This window comes from Epinephelus lanceolatus, chromosome 20 (genome assembly GCF_041903045.1).
Source record: "Epinephelus lanceolatus isolate andai-2023 chromosome 20, ASM4190304v1, whole genome shotgun sequence".
Taxonomy (NCBI): Eukaryota; Metazoa; Chordata; class Actinopteri; order Perciformes; family Serranidae; genus Epinephelus; species Epinephelus lanceolatus.
In genome coordinates, this window is record NC_135753.1 from 16,447,852 (window position 1) to 16,464,989 (window position 17,138).

At 41.4% G+C, this 17,138-nt stretch overlaps 1 protein-coding gene across 4 annotated transcripts in view; it reads left to right on the plus strand.

The window, feature by feature from the left end:
- The window catches only part of asap1b (ArfGAP with SH3 domain, ankyrin repeat and PH domain 1b), an 86,729-nt gene that overhangs the window by 65,371 nt on the left and 4,220 nt on the right, over positions 1-17,138 (plus strand). The window contains exons 15-26 of one of the 4 annotated variants that reach the window (XM_078162443.1): positions 2,050-2,183; positions 2,446-2,537; positions 2,622-2,808; positions 5,863-5,948; positions 6,713-6,828; positions 6,923-6,990; positions 7,465-7,572; positions 11,544-11,772; positions 14,290-14,358; positions 15,026-15,187; positions 16,704-16,782; positions 16,920-16,984. In XM_078162443.1, coding sequence (XP_078018569.1) covers positions 2,050-2,183; positions 2,446-2,537; positions 2,622-2,808; positions 5,863-5,948; positions 6,713-6,828; positions 6,923-6,990; positions 7,465-7,572; positions 11,544-11,772; positions 14,290-14,358; positions 15,026-15,187; positions 16,704-16,782; positions 16,920-16,984 — 1,395 coding nt within the window. The remainder of the gene's footprint in view (positions 1-2,049; positions 2,184-2,445; positions 2,538-2,621; positions 2,809-5,862; positions 5,949-6,712; positions 6,829-6,922; positions 6,991-7,464; positions 7,573-11,543; positions 11,773-14,289; positions 14,359-15,025; positions 15,188-16,703; positions 16,783-16,919; positions 16,985-17,138) is intronic. The other 3 variants (XM_078162441.1, XM_033638395.2, XM_033638398.2) reach the window with 3 other exon arrangements.

Consider the following 17,138-nt stretch of genomic DNA (forward strand, 5'->3'; position numbering starts at 1 on the left):
GGTCTGAAATGTTTGTTGTTGTACAAATAAAACCAATATGTAGTTAACATTCACTTAGTTTAAAAGCAGAGTTCATGTGTAAAAATGCACCTTTCTCATCAGCTGAAATCATGTTTTTATCAGGTGAAATCATTATGTCAGGACACAGGATTACATTAAAACATATGCATCACATGTAGGTGCATGCAAGCAAAAATGTATCAAATCTTTGACCTGGACTAGTATCACAGTGTTCGATGTCTTAGATGCTACTCTTATTCAACAATGACATAACCTGACACAACGGAGCTGCAGCAGAAATAAAATGAGGCCATTGATATGCACTGTTTGCTTGAATGGAAATGCAAACTTCTCTGTCTAATGGGTACGGAAGCCCATTGCCACCAATGTCATGAAAAAAAAATATCCTGACAGTCATTATAATGAGAAACTTTCTGGAAATGATGACTTAGTGTCGCAAAATGATTTATGCCCCAGTCAGACAGAGCGCGTTTTTGTAATTGTTTTTAATGAAAGTGAGGTTTGCCACTTTTGCATTGCTAAGCGCATTTGCTAAGAGCATTTTTCTCCCCAATGTTCAATCAGATGAATTTAGAGGTGGGCCTTCTGTAGTGGGGATGACAGCAAGTAGTAGTATACATGGTTTGTGTGAAGCTAAAATAAACTCACCTTAGACATTGGCTTAGGCAAGCTGCAAAACATATCTGAACAAATTGTTGCCTCAACTACCATTATCAGGCCAGATGATTGACAGCAGATTGTCAAACTGTCCCAGACTCATCCACAAAAATGTCTTAAACCGACCATCAACCGAAGGCGAAGCTCCTGGACCAGCTGGTGGTACAATAGTCCCTGTGATTCTCCTCTTTCTGAGGGTCCCATGTCCCCACACAGATTCCCTGTCACCAACATACTTTGTCGTAACAGCCTCTCAGTCTCAATTAGAGCCAGAGCAGCCACCCCTGCCTGTCCATTTCTTATGCAGATTACACGGTACAGACCTGTGAGTTCGCTAAGCTAAGCACAGGTGATTCGGTGGTTGCCTAGCAACAATTTGCAATAGCAATAAAGACAAGGCAACCTGCAATATGCGCTCTGTCTGATCAGGGCCTTAGTATCTCAAAATAATGAAACAATACTAAGTTGTTGGTTGTTTTTTTTTGAGAAAGTTTCTCATTATTTTGAGGCACTGACTTATTATTTTGAGGTTATTTTGCAATACTAAGTCATTATTTTGAGAAAGTTTCTCCTTATAATGACTTACTGGATCTTTTTTTCATCACATTGGTGGAAATGGGATGATATATAGTTATTTGAAACAACAAAATCAATCCACAAGGAGGAAAAAAAACATGCAGTGCTTATAAATCATGTATTTATGGGCCTGTTTTTTCACAATCAAATTTAGAAAGTGTCGCGTCTCGTTAAGATGTTCTCAGCACTGTTATAAAGTCATTTTATAGCAGAAGATGTATGGAAAACTATCTTTAAACATTGGTGTTAGTGGTTTTGGTGTACGTCCCTCACAGTTCAAGTAAGAGTAATAGCCTCTGTCGGGGCTCACCATTTTTCTCCCAACTTCTGCAATCATACAAGAATAAATCAAATGTTAGAGACGCTGAGAAACCAATTTCTCTACTGACAGCAGCCTTAAAGCACCAGAATACAATGCAGCCACACAGAACGTATTATCAGTAAAGGGCAGGACTTTTATTGCTGAAAAATCTCTCGTGTCTTTATTCTTAAATACGGTTTTAGGGCGTTTAGTTGACAGTTGACAGTAGAGATAGGGATGACGTGTCCCAGGCTGGACTTAAATTGAATTTTACTGACGTGTATTTGTGTGGTTTCTGGCACGTCTTGATGCGATTTGGAGCTTTCAGTGTTACCTGATGCAACTTAAATCAAAATCTGTTATTTGACATTCAGTATAGGATTAAATCCCTCTGAGACACATTTGTTTTCACACTGGTTATGACAATAATGATACTGTATTGTAGATTATGAAAAGCACTGGCACATATTTTCCCATATTGTCTGTGTTTATAGATCCTAAGTGGCTTTCCACCAACCTGGGCATCCTGACCTGCATCGAGTGCTCTGGTATCCACAGAGAGATGGGGGTCCACATCTCCCGCATCCAGTCCATGGAGCTCGACAAGCTAGGGACCTCAGAACTCTTGGTGAGTCAGAGAAATGGTCTACCATGTGAATAAATAGCTTTTTTTGAGGCAGCAGTCCACGCCCTTTACTATTTTCATCTCGAGTGAAATATTAGAAATAATGAAAGAGTAGTGGAAACACAGCAGAGAGCAGAATTTGATTCCTAAAGCAGCGGAGAAACAAACACACTCCCAGAACCAACGTCCCCATCTGTCCCCAAGAACATGTGAAAGCTGTTATGCTGTTATGATCTGATGCTGACTCTTTCTTCTTTCCCACCAGCTGGCCAAGAATGTAGGGAACAGTAGTTTCAATGAGATCATGGAGGGAAACCTCCCGTCCCCTTCACCAAAGCCCACTCCATCCAGTGACATGTGAGTGCTCTCTGAAAATGCTGCCTAAAAACTAGATTCGTTTAATATGACAACAGCTGACTGAACTCCTCTTCTCCTCTACAGGACGGTGAGGAAGGAGTTCATCAACGCTAAATATGTGGACCACAAGTATGCGAGGAAGACATGCACGTCTGCGGCAGCTAAAATGATCGAGCTGTTTGAGGCGGTTCAGTCCAGGGATCTGCTGTCTCTCATCCAGGTCTATGCAGAGGGGGTTGAACTTATGGAGCCGCTCCCAGAGGTTGGACCGGTGAGTCCTCTAAGTCTATGGGACTATACATACTCGCACTTGTTAGCTAACAATTGCTTATTTATTTAAACAGCCAGCAAACAGAGCAACATTATCATACATTTGGAGCCGTGTTTGTGTCCACCTGATGATTCTAAGTCCAATATTCACTCTCCTTTTAGCTCTGTTTCTTGTCTTAATAAATTCCTGAGGGAAATATCTGTCTCTGTAGCTGCTAAATATTTTCACAATGTTCATTAGCCAGCTGTTAACTGTGTCTGTCTGCTTTTGGGTGTTGGGCAGGAAATATTCAGTGGGTTTTTAGAGCTTCTTCCCTGAAAACAGCTGCCCGCTGCAGCCAAAAATGAGGCTATGAGAGCAGTGAGACTGAACCCAAACAGTGAAGTTGTGGACCAAGCTCTGTCTTTTGACACCTTGTTGTTATTAAAATATTGCTTATAGCCACTCAAAACACAATCCGAGGCAACTGTTTTAATTGGAAGCACTTACCAAAGAGGTATTCCCACTGAAAACTGCTGACGGTGAGGTCTGTGGATCATTGTAAACAGAGCCCACATAGTCAATGAATCAATTGGTCAATTGACAAAAACGTATCTGCAAATTGCCAGACATTCACTGCCTTTAGCTTCTGAGATATGATTATTCTCCGATTTTCTTTGTTATCTGTGAATATATTTGGGTTTTGGACCATTGGTTAAACAAAGTAAACAGTGTGATGTTTTCTGACATGTTATAGACCAAGTGAATGATCCATAAATTCCTGAGGCTGGCATAGAGAAAAAGCATCATATAGCAGGACAATACATGAATGACGAGCGGTGACCTTGTGGTGCAGACATAGTAAGGTTCTTACATTTACCGACTCAGTGTGTTCAAACATATTTATAAGTAACCCTGCTGTATTTGTCATCCATACTGGTGACAGTAGTTGCACCTACTGTTACTGTATGTTATTTAGTCTTCTTGTGTATTTTACTCTTTGTATCTGCACTGTTCCCACTTTGTATTGCAGCCGTTGCTCAGCAGTTTCCGTAGGATGAATTAAATTGTAAATCTTATCAGTTCACAGCAGTGACAATACATGACCCACTGCAGCAGTGGTCACGTAGCAAAGGTAGAGTCAGATGGTCAAATGTCCTGCAGTAATAATAAATAACTTAAAAGCCTTAAAGTGCGAGACAGTGGAGCCGGTAAAGTGGGTGGGGGGTGGCTGATTCTGGTGTCAGAACAGTTGGTATGGAGGTTAGTCCCAGGCGGGACAGAAGGGGGGGGCTATAAACAGACTGGAATTCTGTATATTTAAAGGTTTCCTTCCTCTGGTTAGTGCTATCTGCAGGGCAGCGCAGACGCCTGTCAGTGGGCAGCCATTCAAAGGCATTATGTAGAGCAGAGGTGAGGTCCTCTAAGATGGAGCAGGCGTTACCAAGTGTTTGCTGATCATGCAGAGATTCTATGTCCTATGATTTTGGAGCAGCTGTTCATTGTGCTCTGGAGACATTTCTTGTCACTGATTGTGATAGAGTTGAATCAACAGATAAAGTAGTAGCTCATCATGCTTTTGTTGAAGGAGCTGTAAAATGTAATGAGGATATTCCTGCCTGCCCCAAAGGAGTTGAGCTTTCCTAAGAAGCACTGACGCTGTTGGCACTTTTTGATGATCACCTCTGTGTTGGCTTTAAAATGCAGTTTGTCATCTCTGACAGTTCCCAGGTGTTTGTGCTGGTGTGCAGCTTCCACTGGTTCCCCATAAATCATGGCTATAGTTCACTCAACTCCATGCTTGCAACATCTCCTTTGTCTTGGTGACACTCAGCCCCAGACAAGAGCCGTCATGGCACTCTGTAAACTCACCAAGGACAGGTCCGTGATTTAGCAGGGCTTGAAAGCAAAGAAAGGAGAACAGTATCGTGCACAAACTCCCCCAGATGGTGATTAGGATGAATATGATAAGCAGCACGTTATAGATAATAAAAATATCTGTAAAAATTGTGAATTTTTTTGCTTATTTGGCAAAGATGCATGTCATGTAACATTGACATTCGAAGTTAGTATGTTGCCTTGAATCTTGGGGACATGTCAACCTCCTCATAACATGATTACAGTTTATTTCTGTCACACAGCTTTACCTCAGCGCTGACACATTTCTACCAGCTGCTGAATTTATTTGGCGGGTAGAAACGAGTGTAACAGTTGGAAAAATTAGAATCATCTGGATAGCTTCACCAGCAGGTGGTGATATCCAGCAACCACATTAGAGGGCATCATCTCATTTTGAGTTCATATTTACTCAGATGACGACATCTGCGGCGGCAATATTCATGTTTTTCATTCTGTGGCGGCCTCTTTGTTTCCTCGCCTCTTTGCACCGCCGGTTCGGGCATAAATGAAAGTTAAATAATGAGCAGTAAATGGTGAAGATGCTGCACCGTAAACAACACGACTGATCAGACTTAATCTGACATAAATGGGTCAAGGTTTTATAACGCAGACACGGTGGTTCTCCTAATGAAAAATTAAGTGTACAATGCAGCAGCAGAATAAAAGAGGATATTGTTTGGTGACAGAGGGAGCTGCTGCTGCTGTCTGCGCTATGAAGTCTGACTCACCGATATCTGATCTGCTGTTGTCAGTAGATCTGAATGGCTGCTGACAGCACAGTGACAACCCCCCTCTCTAAACCCAGGCACAAGGACAGGGATGCATGACTACATACAGCCCTTAGTGTTCCCTACAGACACCACCAAGTATACAGCACATATATTCCATATATTTAATCTTTCATCTCCATCTTTAATGCTGCATTTAAAGACATAACATTTAGATCTAGTTTTAGTTCACAGAGAACCATGAAATCACTGCAAGATACTTGCCAAAAAAAAGCAAATTCCTGCATCATGCGTGCTGAAATATTATTTTTAGGAGCCATTTTGTTTACTGCAGCTTGTTTAAATGCTGAAAGAGACAGAGAGAGAGAGAGAGAGAGAGAGAATACAGAATGGATGCTGCCCAAGATTGTCTCACTGTGTCTTTGCTGTGTTTGATGGCCCCCTGCAGGAATCCGGAGAGACAGCACTGCACTACTCTGTACGGACTGCTGACCAGACCTCACTGCACTTAGTGGACTTCCTCGTGCAGAACAGGTACATTTATGAGTCATCTTCACCAAAACACCAGAATAGAGCTGCATAAGAGTGTGGATTGGTTTCCATTTTTCAACCTTGTTAAAAAAGCTGTCAGAATTTCCTTCAACACATCAGAGGTTCAGAGATAAAATATGTAGTAAACAACAGTTTAGCGGAAACACGCAGTATCAAATGTGATCCGTGTGTCTGCTGTGAGTCTTTCTTGTTCCGTGCTTCAGTCTGTAGCGCAGCAGTAGAAGTGCGGAGGAGAAGCTTAGCGCTTGCACAGCTCAGCTCACATTCCCACAAGGCAAACAGAAATGGGTCAAGCACTTGTTCTCTGCCTTAATTTATTCCTCTCTTTTCAATTGTTTACCCACCACTGCTCTGACTGCACACACAAGAAGTGGAACCCTCTCATTAATTAATAGCTGTACTCATGCCATCTTAGCCCTCATTATTTAAGATATTTCTCCTGCCCTTTCTGGGAGATACAAGAGATCAAAAAGGGATAATTTACCTGCTTTAATGTAGCCTGAAGCTGGTGTTGCATGGCTAACACAGTTGCATGTGTTATTTGGTGTGTTTATGACTGATTTTCATTGCTTTCCTCAGAATTTTAAGGTCAAAGATAGATTTCTGTTTCTCTCATGCTAAATCACAAGATCCTGGGTAATAACACATTAACCTGACGCTGCAGGACCGTGGAAAACACCCTCAGGCTTATGACCTGTGTCCTGACTATGTGTGTGTATGTGCGTGTGTGTGTTTTTTTCTCCCAGCGGTAACCTGGATAAGCAGACGGAGTGGGGGAACACCGCCCTGCATTACTGCAGCATGTACGAGAAGCCCGAGTGCCTCAAGTTACTCCTGAGGGGCAAGCCGGCGACTGATATTAGTGAGTCACGCGTCGAGGTTCATCCTCTCCTTAATGTCATCTGTTCGCACGTATCAGACTCCTCAACTGTTGATTATCCCTCCTCTCCCTTCAGCCAATCAGAACGGAGAGACGGCGCTAGATGTTGCCAGGCGACTGAGGAACACTCAGTGTGAGGAGGCAGTAAGTACAGGAGCGCCCAGCTGGTGATTTTGGACATCACAGTGGATTTTAATGCTCTAAAAACATTACTTAATTGCAAAAAAATGGAAAAATTAAACAAATGTTGTGGTGTTTAGATTGTGATGTTATTAGGAAGGTTATTCAGAACACTAGATGGCAGTCAAAGGTCTTCCTTCAGCCTCCAGGCAACAGTGACAGCAGAGTGGAAGTAATTGTTGATGTATGTTCATTATTAACGCTAATATGACCATGCAGGCAAAAAAAGCTATTTTAAATGCAGGGTAAAGCCTCTACTAAACAATAAATGTCTTGGCAAATTTAACACTTAATGCAGTGTCCTTGCAGTAGCTCTGTATACTGGACAATATCTCATATCCAGAAGAGGGTAATGACTGATGTGTAGTGTTGCATAGTTATCATACTAATTGTTACTAATCCTGACTTATGACCAATGAATGTTTGTGTGTGTGTCAGCTCGTGCAGGCTGCAGAGGGCAAGTTCAACCCTCACATCCATGTGGAGTACGAGTGGAGCCTCAGACTGGAGGAGATGGACGAGAGCGATGACGACCTCGACGATAAGGTTCGGGCAGAGCGTCACACTCAGTTGCTCGAGATGGAATTCAATCAGGTTTTCAGCACACCTCGTAACGTGCTGCTGAATCTAATAATGGAAACTGCTGATGAGTCAGACTGATGTTCAGATATGAGCGAGCAGCGTTCCTTTGTAACACACTGTAAAAACAGCTGCTGTAAATGTACTTGCCTTTTAAAACCCCCACATCTACATTTCGAACAATTTAAAGAATCAATAAGTCTAGCTTTGATGCCATTTCTACAGAATTAAAAACGTTCTGCTTTCTATATTCTCAATTTTGCTCTGACTGAACATCATTATGTATAGACAGAAATCCATGGTAGAGGCAGACATACTGAGTTATTGTACTCACTATAGCCCCAATGCACCATTGTGCGATGCGGCCTTGAAAATCTTACATTAAAGCAGTGGTTCCCAACTGGTGGGTCACAGTCCAAAAGTGGGTCACAGGTCCATTCTGAATGGGCCGCTAGTGACTCGCAAACATGTCAAGTTTGTAAAAAAAAAAAAAAAAAAAAAGGTAGGCAGAATTTCTGGCACAGAGCTTAAATTTCAAAGTGCCACTTCCTGCTGTAGAGTGAGTCACTAACATACAGCTACTGGAGAGAGACAGCACACTAGCTTGACAACATGGCCAAACGCAAGTATGACACTGAATGTATTTAACTGTGTGGACCTTGGACTAATGACTAAGGAGAAATCTGTGACTGTGTGGCTGCACCAGTTGGGAACCACTGCATTAAAGGAATCTGGAGAAAGATATTAACTCAACACCCAAACAAATACACCCCTCCCGTCAGTGCACTCTCAGAAGCTCTTGTAATATCTCGGATGTTATTTATCTTTCATTACTATCATGGTGCGGCTTTGTCCTCTGAAGAGGGAGAGTAGCCAGCATAGTGTTGTGTAGCTCCCTCTGAGCCACTGTGTTTGTTTACTATTCACAAAAAGAGGCCTGTGTATGAGCACTGGATTTTTTTTAGTACACACAGATTGAGAAGCTGGCGGACCTGAGGAGATATTCACTGAATTTGACAAAAACTGGATTGTAATCACAGACTGCACCTTAAAGTATTAAATAAATTAAGTTGAAGGAAGATGGGTGACTGAAGAATAAACAGTTCTTCGTCCTCTAAACATCTGGGTTGGATATAAGTTTGTTTTAAATAATGAAGGTTTTTGGGCATCGTTTTCACTACATTTCAGTGGCTATATTTTAATGTGAAGCAGGTCCTAATTACATGTTCATAAAGTCATAGAAATGCGGTTGAAACAATGGTTTTGGGTTATCTACATGTCTTAAAGGGATAGTTCGACATTTTGGCAAATTCGCCTATTGCCGTAATCCCTATAGTCATATGAGTAGGTACATTACCTTTAATTGTCAGTGCCTGCTGTTCTGAGATTGGTGGAGCAGAGCTGCCCGCTGCTTAGCGCACAGAATGGAGGTGAACGGTACAGCCCCTTCTCTCCCTCAAAACTAATCAAATACACCATCAAATGACGCTCAAAAGCGCTCTTGTAGCTTACACATTCACCACGCTATGAAATAATAATGTAATATTACGAGACAGAGTTGTTTTGAAGCCAAATGCACAGCCGGAACTACATTCCAGACATACAGTACTTGCTGGGTGGAGTGATTTCAAACAGCATATGTTTAGTGCAGTTACTCCCGTCATCAAAACAAATTTGTTGAGAAGAAGCCAGAATATACAGAGGAAGAGTTACAGGTTTTGGAAGAAGAGAGAGCAAGAAGAGAGGTTGAGGCTGCTGAGCAACCAGGGGCTGAGGGGAGACCCAGAGCCGGTGGTGTAAATGTGAGGCTTACTGGCCACTTTATTAGGTACACCTGTGCAATATAAATATAGAGTACGCCTCAAAATAATCACCGGAACATAGGGAGAACATGCTAACTCCACACTCATAAATCACCACAACTCCTGAAGGAACAACAACATAAAATGTTCCCTAGCAGTCTGTTTATTCCCAACAATGAGAAGTAATGCCAGTCACTTCACTATATGCTCTGGGCAAGCACTTATCCATAACATGACCACAACAACATTTGCATTTTAGCCTTGTTTACCATTGCTTGGGTCGTAGGCTAATGTTATTCAACATGGAGGTAACGTTACAGCAGAGAGATTGCTGTGCAAAATACACAACGATCACTTACCACGTCTGCTCGTTTTGTGATGCCGACAGATGGTATGGCAGTGTCTCTCAAGAAAGGAGTTTGAACCATTCCTGAGCTTCTGTGCTCCATCCTTTCAGCGTAGTCCTCTGGTAAAAAATGGCAGGAGCACACAAACATTTTCCGGACCATTTCCACAGGCGTGTTGGGATCAATGTCCAGCACAAATAGCCATTGTTTCATCCTGTCCGTATTACTGGTTGGAACTACGTGAAACTTCCCTTTGCTCCATGTCTTCGGCTTGTTACTGCAACCTTTTACAATGCATGTGTAAACCATGATTTACAAAAACACTTGTAAACTTTCCTCAAACCTTCTGGTGCGTCCAGCTGACGATACCGCAAATGGCTACAAGCATTAACAACGGCACTGTCTCAGCTGCACACTGTGTCACTCCGCCCAGTCGTTTACTCAAGAAAGTAGTTCCGAGTATTTGCTTCATGTGTCGTAATGTTACTTAATTATACATTATTATTTCATAGCGTGGGGAATGCGCAAGCCATGTGTTTTCCACTAGAGCGTTTTGGAGTCATTTGATGGTGTATTTGATTAGTTTTGAGGGAGAGAGCAGGCTGTATCGTTCACCTCCATTTCAGCGGGCAGCTCTGCTCTACCGATCTCAGAACTGCAGGCACTGACAATTAAAGGTAATGTACCTACCCGTATGACTATAGGGATTACGGCAATAGGCGAATTTGCCAAAATGTCGAACTATCCCTTTAAAAATGTTCACTTTTCAACCAAATTTAATAGAGTTTAGAGATTTAGAAATATTTTGACCAGCAACTCACCAAAGCTGTGCTCACTGTGCTTTTAATATACAGCACATCTTACATAGTGAGAGAGCATTCAAGGGTGGATTTTTCTTTAATATTGTCAATTTGAGCAGTTGGATTTTCAGCAGTTTAAAGGAACAGTTTGACACTTTTAGAAACATTTTTTTATTTGCTTTCTTGCAGAGGACTAGATAAGATGATTGATACTGCTCTCATGTGAAGCTACAGCCAGCAGCAGTTAGCTTAGCATAAATACTGGGAAACAATAGGAGCAGCTAGCCTTGCTATATCCTTGCTATGTTGATATTTCAGCCAGGGGAGGTGTGTTATGTCCTCCGTCACAGTGTTGTGTGCCTGATGCGTGTTCCTGTTAGCTTACAGTGGGTTGTCCCATAACTTTTTGTACAAGCTAGCAAAATCGTAATCTAAAAAGTTGTATTTTAACAAAATCTTTGCCCTTACCCCAAAATTAACCCTAGAGGAGGCAACATGATTTGCAAAGATACACCATGACTAGGTTTCCCTACAGATCTTAAAAAGACTTTTACCTGACTGCTGATAAATTCCTGAATTTCATAACGTTGTACGGAAAAATATGTACAACTAAAGGGTGCTAAAATACACAGACTTTTAGATGATCTAAATTATGCCTAACAACAAAAATGTGCACTGCTACATCCTGCAAAACCTCCCCGATCCTTGTGAAATACCAAGTTTCTGAGGAGTCCTGTAATAAAATCTGTCTAAAGCTCACTCAATCCTCACAAATCCTGAAGTGTAAAAATCAGCAGGGACTTTTTAAAAATGGTATTGATCCTCTCATTTAACTCAACTAAGTGCATTTCCTAAAATGTCAAATTATTCCTTTAAGGCATCTGTACATCAGGTTACGATGTCAGCCCCGTGTAATCAAAGAGCAACTAGACCAATGTCGGCTCTGCCTCAGCTGTCTCCCTCATGTCCCCCCATGTCCCCCCCTGCAGCCCAGTCCCATCAAGAAGGACCGCTCCCCGAGGCCTCAGAGCTTCTGCCACTCCTCCAGCCTCTCCCCTCACGACAAGCTCTCCCTGCCGGGCTTCATCAGCCAACGGGACAAACAGCAGCGTCTGTCCTACAGCGCCTTCACCAACCAGATGTACAGCGCCTCCACTGACCTCACCTCCTCCCCTGTGGCAGACGGGCCGCCGCTGCCACCCAGGAACCAGGGCAAAGGTCAGACCTGCCTGCTCCAAGTGCTTTTCAACCATATTCACAGTTTTATCAGTCTCTAACTTATGACTATGACAGTCAGTCAATTCAGGAGATTATGCTCAGCTAATATATCTCTTGCAAATGTCAGACTGTAATGCAAATGGTCATTTGTATGCTTTACTATGTCTCATTACTGTGGAGGGAAGATAGTCTTTGAAACTGTACTTTATTATGTCTGTTAATGTTTGATTATATCCAGGACAGGATTAGGTGCAGAGAAATGCTTCGCAATCACTTTTCTGGAAAGTTTCCTCTTTGCGCTGTCAGTCAGTCCACACACACAGACACACACACACACACACACACACACACATAAACACACACCCTGCAGTGGAATGTAATTTGTCAACACACAAATCAGAGGGCGGGATGCAGGTGTCATTAAGATTGCTTACACAGTAAACCTTCAGGAAAATGTGGCTGCAGGAGAGGGCAGGGTGGCAATAGTCAGTCAGGCCTGTGAAAGGGAAGCAGGGTGCACACTTCATCATTTTTCTTGACACAGTACACACATGGTATACTGTGGGTGTGCTGTGTCTGCAGTATTAGAATTAAAGATAACACTCCTCCCTCCGCGGAGGGGTTATAAACACTAACAGCTTTAGTACATGGTTGAAAACATTGCTAGAGCTTACGCAGCACAACATCCATCCCAGCAAGTCATTTTAATCCATTACTGAGCATTTAAATCTTATTTTTCTTAAAACAAGAGGTGTGAAATTTCACCTGTTTCCAGTTGGTTGAATTAACACTTTGCCAAGTTACTGTTACTGTTAAGTTACTGTAAGCTTTCCATTTTCACTGTTCATTATGATAACGCAGTAGATTAACCATCAAAAAAAGTGTTTATTTTTGAAACAATGGGCCTTAGCTTTCACACAAAAGTGAGCAAAAATTGGCTTCTAATTTGTAGCTGACAGCTGGTGATTTTATTGGCTGAAGTGATGACTGCCACTGGCAGATTATATCAGCTGTAGCAAACTAATTAACACTAACTCTGTCTCAGGCTGTTCAGTGGTTTAGCTGACCTCACTTAAAACCTAGAACTCTGTAAATTGCTCCTAAATGTGCATATTCTACCCACATACTTGATAAAATGCTAAAAGGCTGAAGCTGCATGTTTCTGGAAAAAGGGAAGGGTCCATGTACGGTAGAAGACATGGAAGCAAAGAATTGTTCTTGTATTGCAGTCTAGAGCTTGTTTGTCCTGCTATTATAGTACAGTATGTAATAGACAGCCTTTATAATATGTAATACATATTATAAATAGATTATTTATTCACACTTAACCTTGTTGATGCTTACTATAAAAAATCATTGGACAAACCACGCAGATTAAATTTATGCTCTTATTTTTAGTATTTTCAAACAAAATTGCCAAAAAGTTTTTGAGGACGAAGACTAACCAGTGTGTTTGACAAACATTGGCGGGGGTTGCTGAAGTAGAAACTAAACCCCAAACCAAATAAAGAGCAGGGCAAAGCCATTAATGTTCACCTAAACTCTTAAATAATGCATATAGCACTGTAGCTCCCACACTGTGGATGTTCTTGTCCTGAAAAGATCTTCTTATAACTTAAACTGTAAGTCCAGCGCAGCTTACGTTAGAGGAGATAAACTAACTGTTAAATTCATTTATTTACAATTCAAGACGTTAGCCAGTTTGCACATCAAAAACCTGATGCTTAAATAGCAAAAGTAGTAGCAAATAGTCCATTAGCGAAGAATAACGCAAACAGTTATGAACTGTTTCTGCTTAAGAGCTTAATAGCTAAAAACATAGTCTTACTTAATATATGTTTTGATCTTACGCCCTCTTGACTTTAGTCATTTGTTTACTTTCCTCAATTCTGTTTCTCCTCTTGTCCTCTGAGCTGACCTGCCAATCAGAGTGATTTCACTCACTGACAGGCTCTGATTCAACACGCTGAATCATGTGAGAAAAGGCGACAAGGGCCGACGAGGGCCGACAAGGGCCCGACAAGGGCCGACTAGTGCCAACGGTGCGGGACACATTCCTGGAAATTAGGGTGACAGATGCTCACTGACGGCCACTGACCGACAGCCACCCGTCGGCTTGGTGTGTTAGGGCCCTTAAATGATTAAAAAGCAGCGCTGGAAACAAGTGAAATTTTTAAGTTTGATTTATGCAAAAATAAGATAAAAAGCCTGAAGAAGAGGCTAAATGACATACATATAGAACAACATGCTAACTCTTCAGATGCTCCAGATAAGCAGCGCAGCGCTCTCTTTCGCTCTCTTCTTCCTCTCAGTGGGTGCTGAAGAGCTCGCCCCTGGGGGCCAGCTTCGCGCCATTTTTCCTCTTTTTTTCTTTGCTTGTCACTGATAAGATTTCATCTTGTTATTTTACAGTGTGTGGGAGCAGCTCTTTTAAAGACTGACATACTGTAGATTCTCTCCCACACTCCTCATCTCGCTCTCTTTTCTTTCTCTTTTTTTGTTTCTCTATTCTTTCAGCTCCACACTTGGCATTCCTTGGCTCTCATTCGCACTACGCCACTCTGGCTGGCACTCGACCATACATCAGTGAATATCCTGGTTTTATGTTCTCCCCCTTACTCGGCTGTGTGCTCCATATATACTTATCCCTCAGTTGTTTCCTCCTTTACAGCTCAGATTCACAGGGTGGTGGTGTTTATTTAAAGGAACAACGGGACCATGTAGGCAAGCCGAGTCTCCAGTTAATTATTTCCTGCCTACATGAATTTTTATCTTGCTGGAATCATGTCCCACCATCCTTGAGCTGTAAACTCTTAACCACAGCTGATTCCTCTCTGGCTGAGCTCTCTATTAGCTGCTTTCGCCCTAATTTTCTCTGTACTAGTGACCAGCGAGTGCGTCGGAGTCCCATTAGACACAAACAGGTGTATTCAGTCTGATTCTCACAGTAGAGCGAGACCAAAAATGTGCCCACACCCCAAATCATAGTATTCCTTCTCATCATTTTGCATTCCCGTCAAGACATTTCTGTTATATATTTGTTCGGACAGTATTTTGTTGTACTTGCATTAATGTGTCTCCTCATTTCGTCCTATAAAAACTTCCAAAGTCCTTTTTCATATTTTCACCTCCTCTTCTCCTCTCCATGCTTCGTTATCCTCTCCTCTACCTTCTCTGGGTTTTTAGGGGTTAACAACAATGACTTTTTTGGGGGGCCACATCACCTCATGTGTTTTATGTATCGCTCCTCCAGCTCCTCCCCCATCTGGCCCTCCCTCTACACTCACACCAGGAGGCAGCTCCACCCTGTCCAAGAAGAGACCTCCGCCCCCACCTCCTGGACACAAACGCACCCTGTCTGACCCACCCAGCCCGCTCTCTCACAGTCCACACAGTAAAGGGGGCTTGACTGGGGGTGAGACACAAGAACATGTCTAAAGTGTAAAGCTGGTTTCACTTGACTCCAGCCTGAAGTTCGATATTAGCATCTTTCAAAAGTGCAGGGTTATTTTAAAGTTCTTTATCAGGTCCAGAAAAAGCATGTAAGAGGACTTTGAGTAAAGACTAGTTTATCAAATGTTAAGATATTTCTTGAAGGTTTAAGGGTTTTTGATTTACAATCATACAAGTGGATGCCTTTTTATGTCTCTTTGTGCAATTTAAAAGTATATTAAATGGTAGTCTGCTTCATTACATGGATATGTGTAGGCCTCCAACTATTTCTTTTATGGATTAATCTGGTATTTTTTTGTTTACACTTATTTAAAGTCCAAATACAAGGTTTAAAAGTAGCAGATCCTCGCACTTGAAAAGATAGTACTAGAAAATTGTTGGCATTTTTTTTAACTGATTATCAAAATGGTTGCTGATTAATTTTCTGTCAATCCATAACTAATTGTCCTTTCAGATCTCGGTATGTGCTCCTCTCAAAGTAGAAACATATGCAACCAAACTTCTCCAAAGACCACCGGGTGTTTTTACCAAACTACATCTAACGATTCATACATCTTTAAAATGTTTTATTAGATTATATCAAACTTATAAACTTACACTCCACATGGTATTAATTTATTTTCTAAGTCCACATCTGTGGTTAAATTCTCAGGATCTTTTATGTGCCTATAAAGATGTTTTTCCACATTATATATTTATTTATTTATCATGTTTTCAAAGTATTTAAGTCTTAGCTTGGCGCTACATCCAAGTCATATATGATAGATGGTCATGTGACCATTAAATATACTGCACTTCATCTTCTTGTTTTAATTACCTTGAATGATGAGCATCCAAGTCAGAATGTGGATGTTAACATGGACACCATTTATGTGTGGGGAACTGACAATTACGATCACTTCAATATGAACGCACTGTCAGGGGGGATACAATTTACTGCTTTTATCCAATAAACATTCACAAGTAAAGCTCAGTTCACCAATAAACATACTGTCAAACTGCACAAAGAGACATGAGACATGAGTTTGACTCGGAAAAACAATATTTCAGAGGAATGAAATAATTTTTTTTAACTCTGGTTGAGCTACAATAAAAAGAAAAGTTGTCTTGTAACCACCACTTGGAGACAAAAGAAGACACCTCAGTCATCTTACCTGCAATCTCTTATCTCTTATGTGTACAATGGGGATATTATTACTGTTCTGCTTTTATCATTTGTCCTCTGTGGTGTTTTGTGCATTCTGTGTCACCCATACAGTAACACCCAACCACTAATTAAATGATGACACTTAATTGCACAACCTCCAAAATAACACGGGCTCATGGAAAGCTCAGCCAGATGACGCCTCCCTCATTGTTTTTTTTAAACCATCATAGCATGTTAATTTATCTCCACATTTTTATTAAATTAATCTCTTGATGAGTTCTCCGTGATGGTATTGAATAATCTTGTGTCATCATCAATGTCAATGTTTTAGGAAGCGACTCCACCCCTCCTCCTGTCAGCAAGATGTCTCCTGTTTCTAACAAGTTTGAAGGAATTCCTCAGCAGCAAAGGTAAAGAAGGTTCTAGGCTTAATTGGCCTGAAATTAATTGCATCACTCGCTGTAATAACATGTAGTCCAAGTTATGAGGTGTATGCGTCATCTTAGATACTGTTTTTTATTTAACTTTAACTAAAATCTTTTCCCAGCACTACTTCAAGCAACACAAAGTCTACACTTGGTCCAAGGGTTCTTCCCAAACTACCTCAGAAAGGTAAAGTCCTGGTCCAGTTGTCGGTGTAATTTTAGTTTTTAAATGTAAGATGTTAATAACATAGGTATTTCTCAACCTGGACCCTATTTTCCCTGCGTTTTTGTTACTAAGTGACTAATGGGAAAGACAAAAATGAAATTGGTTCAGTATTGAG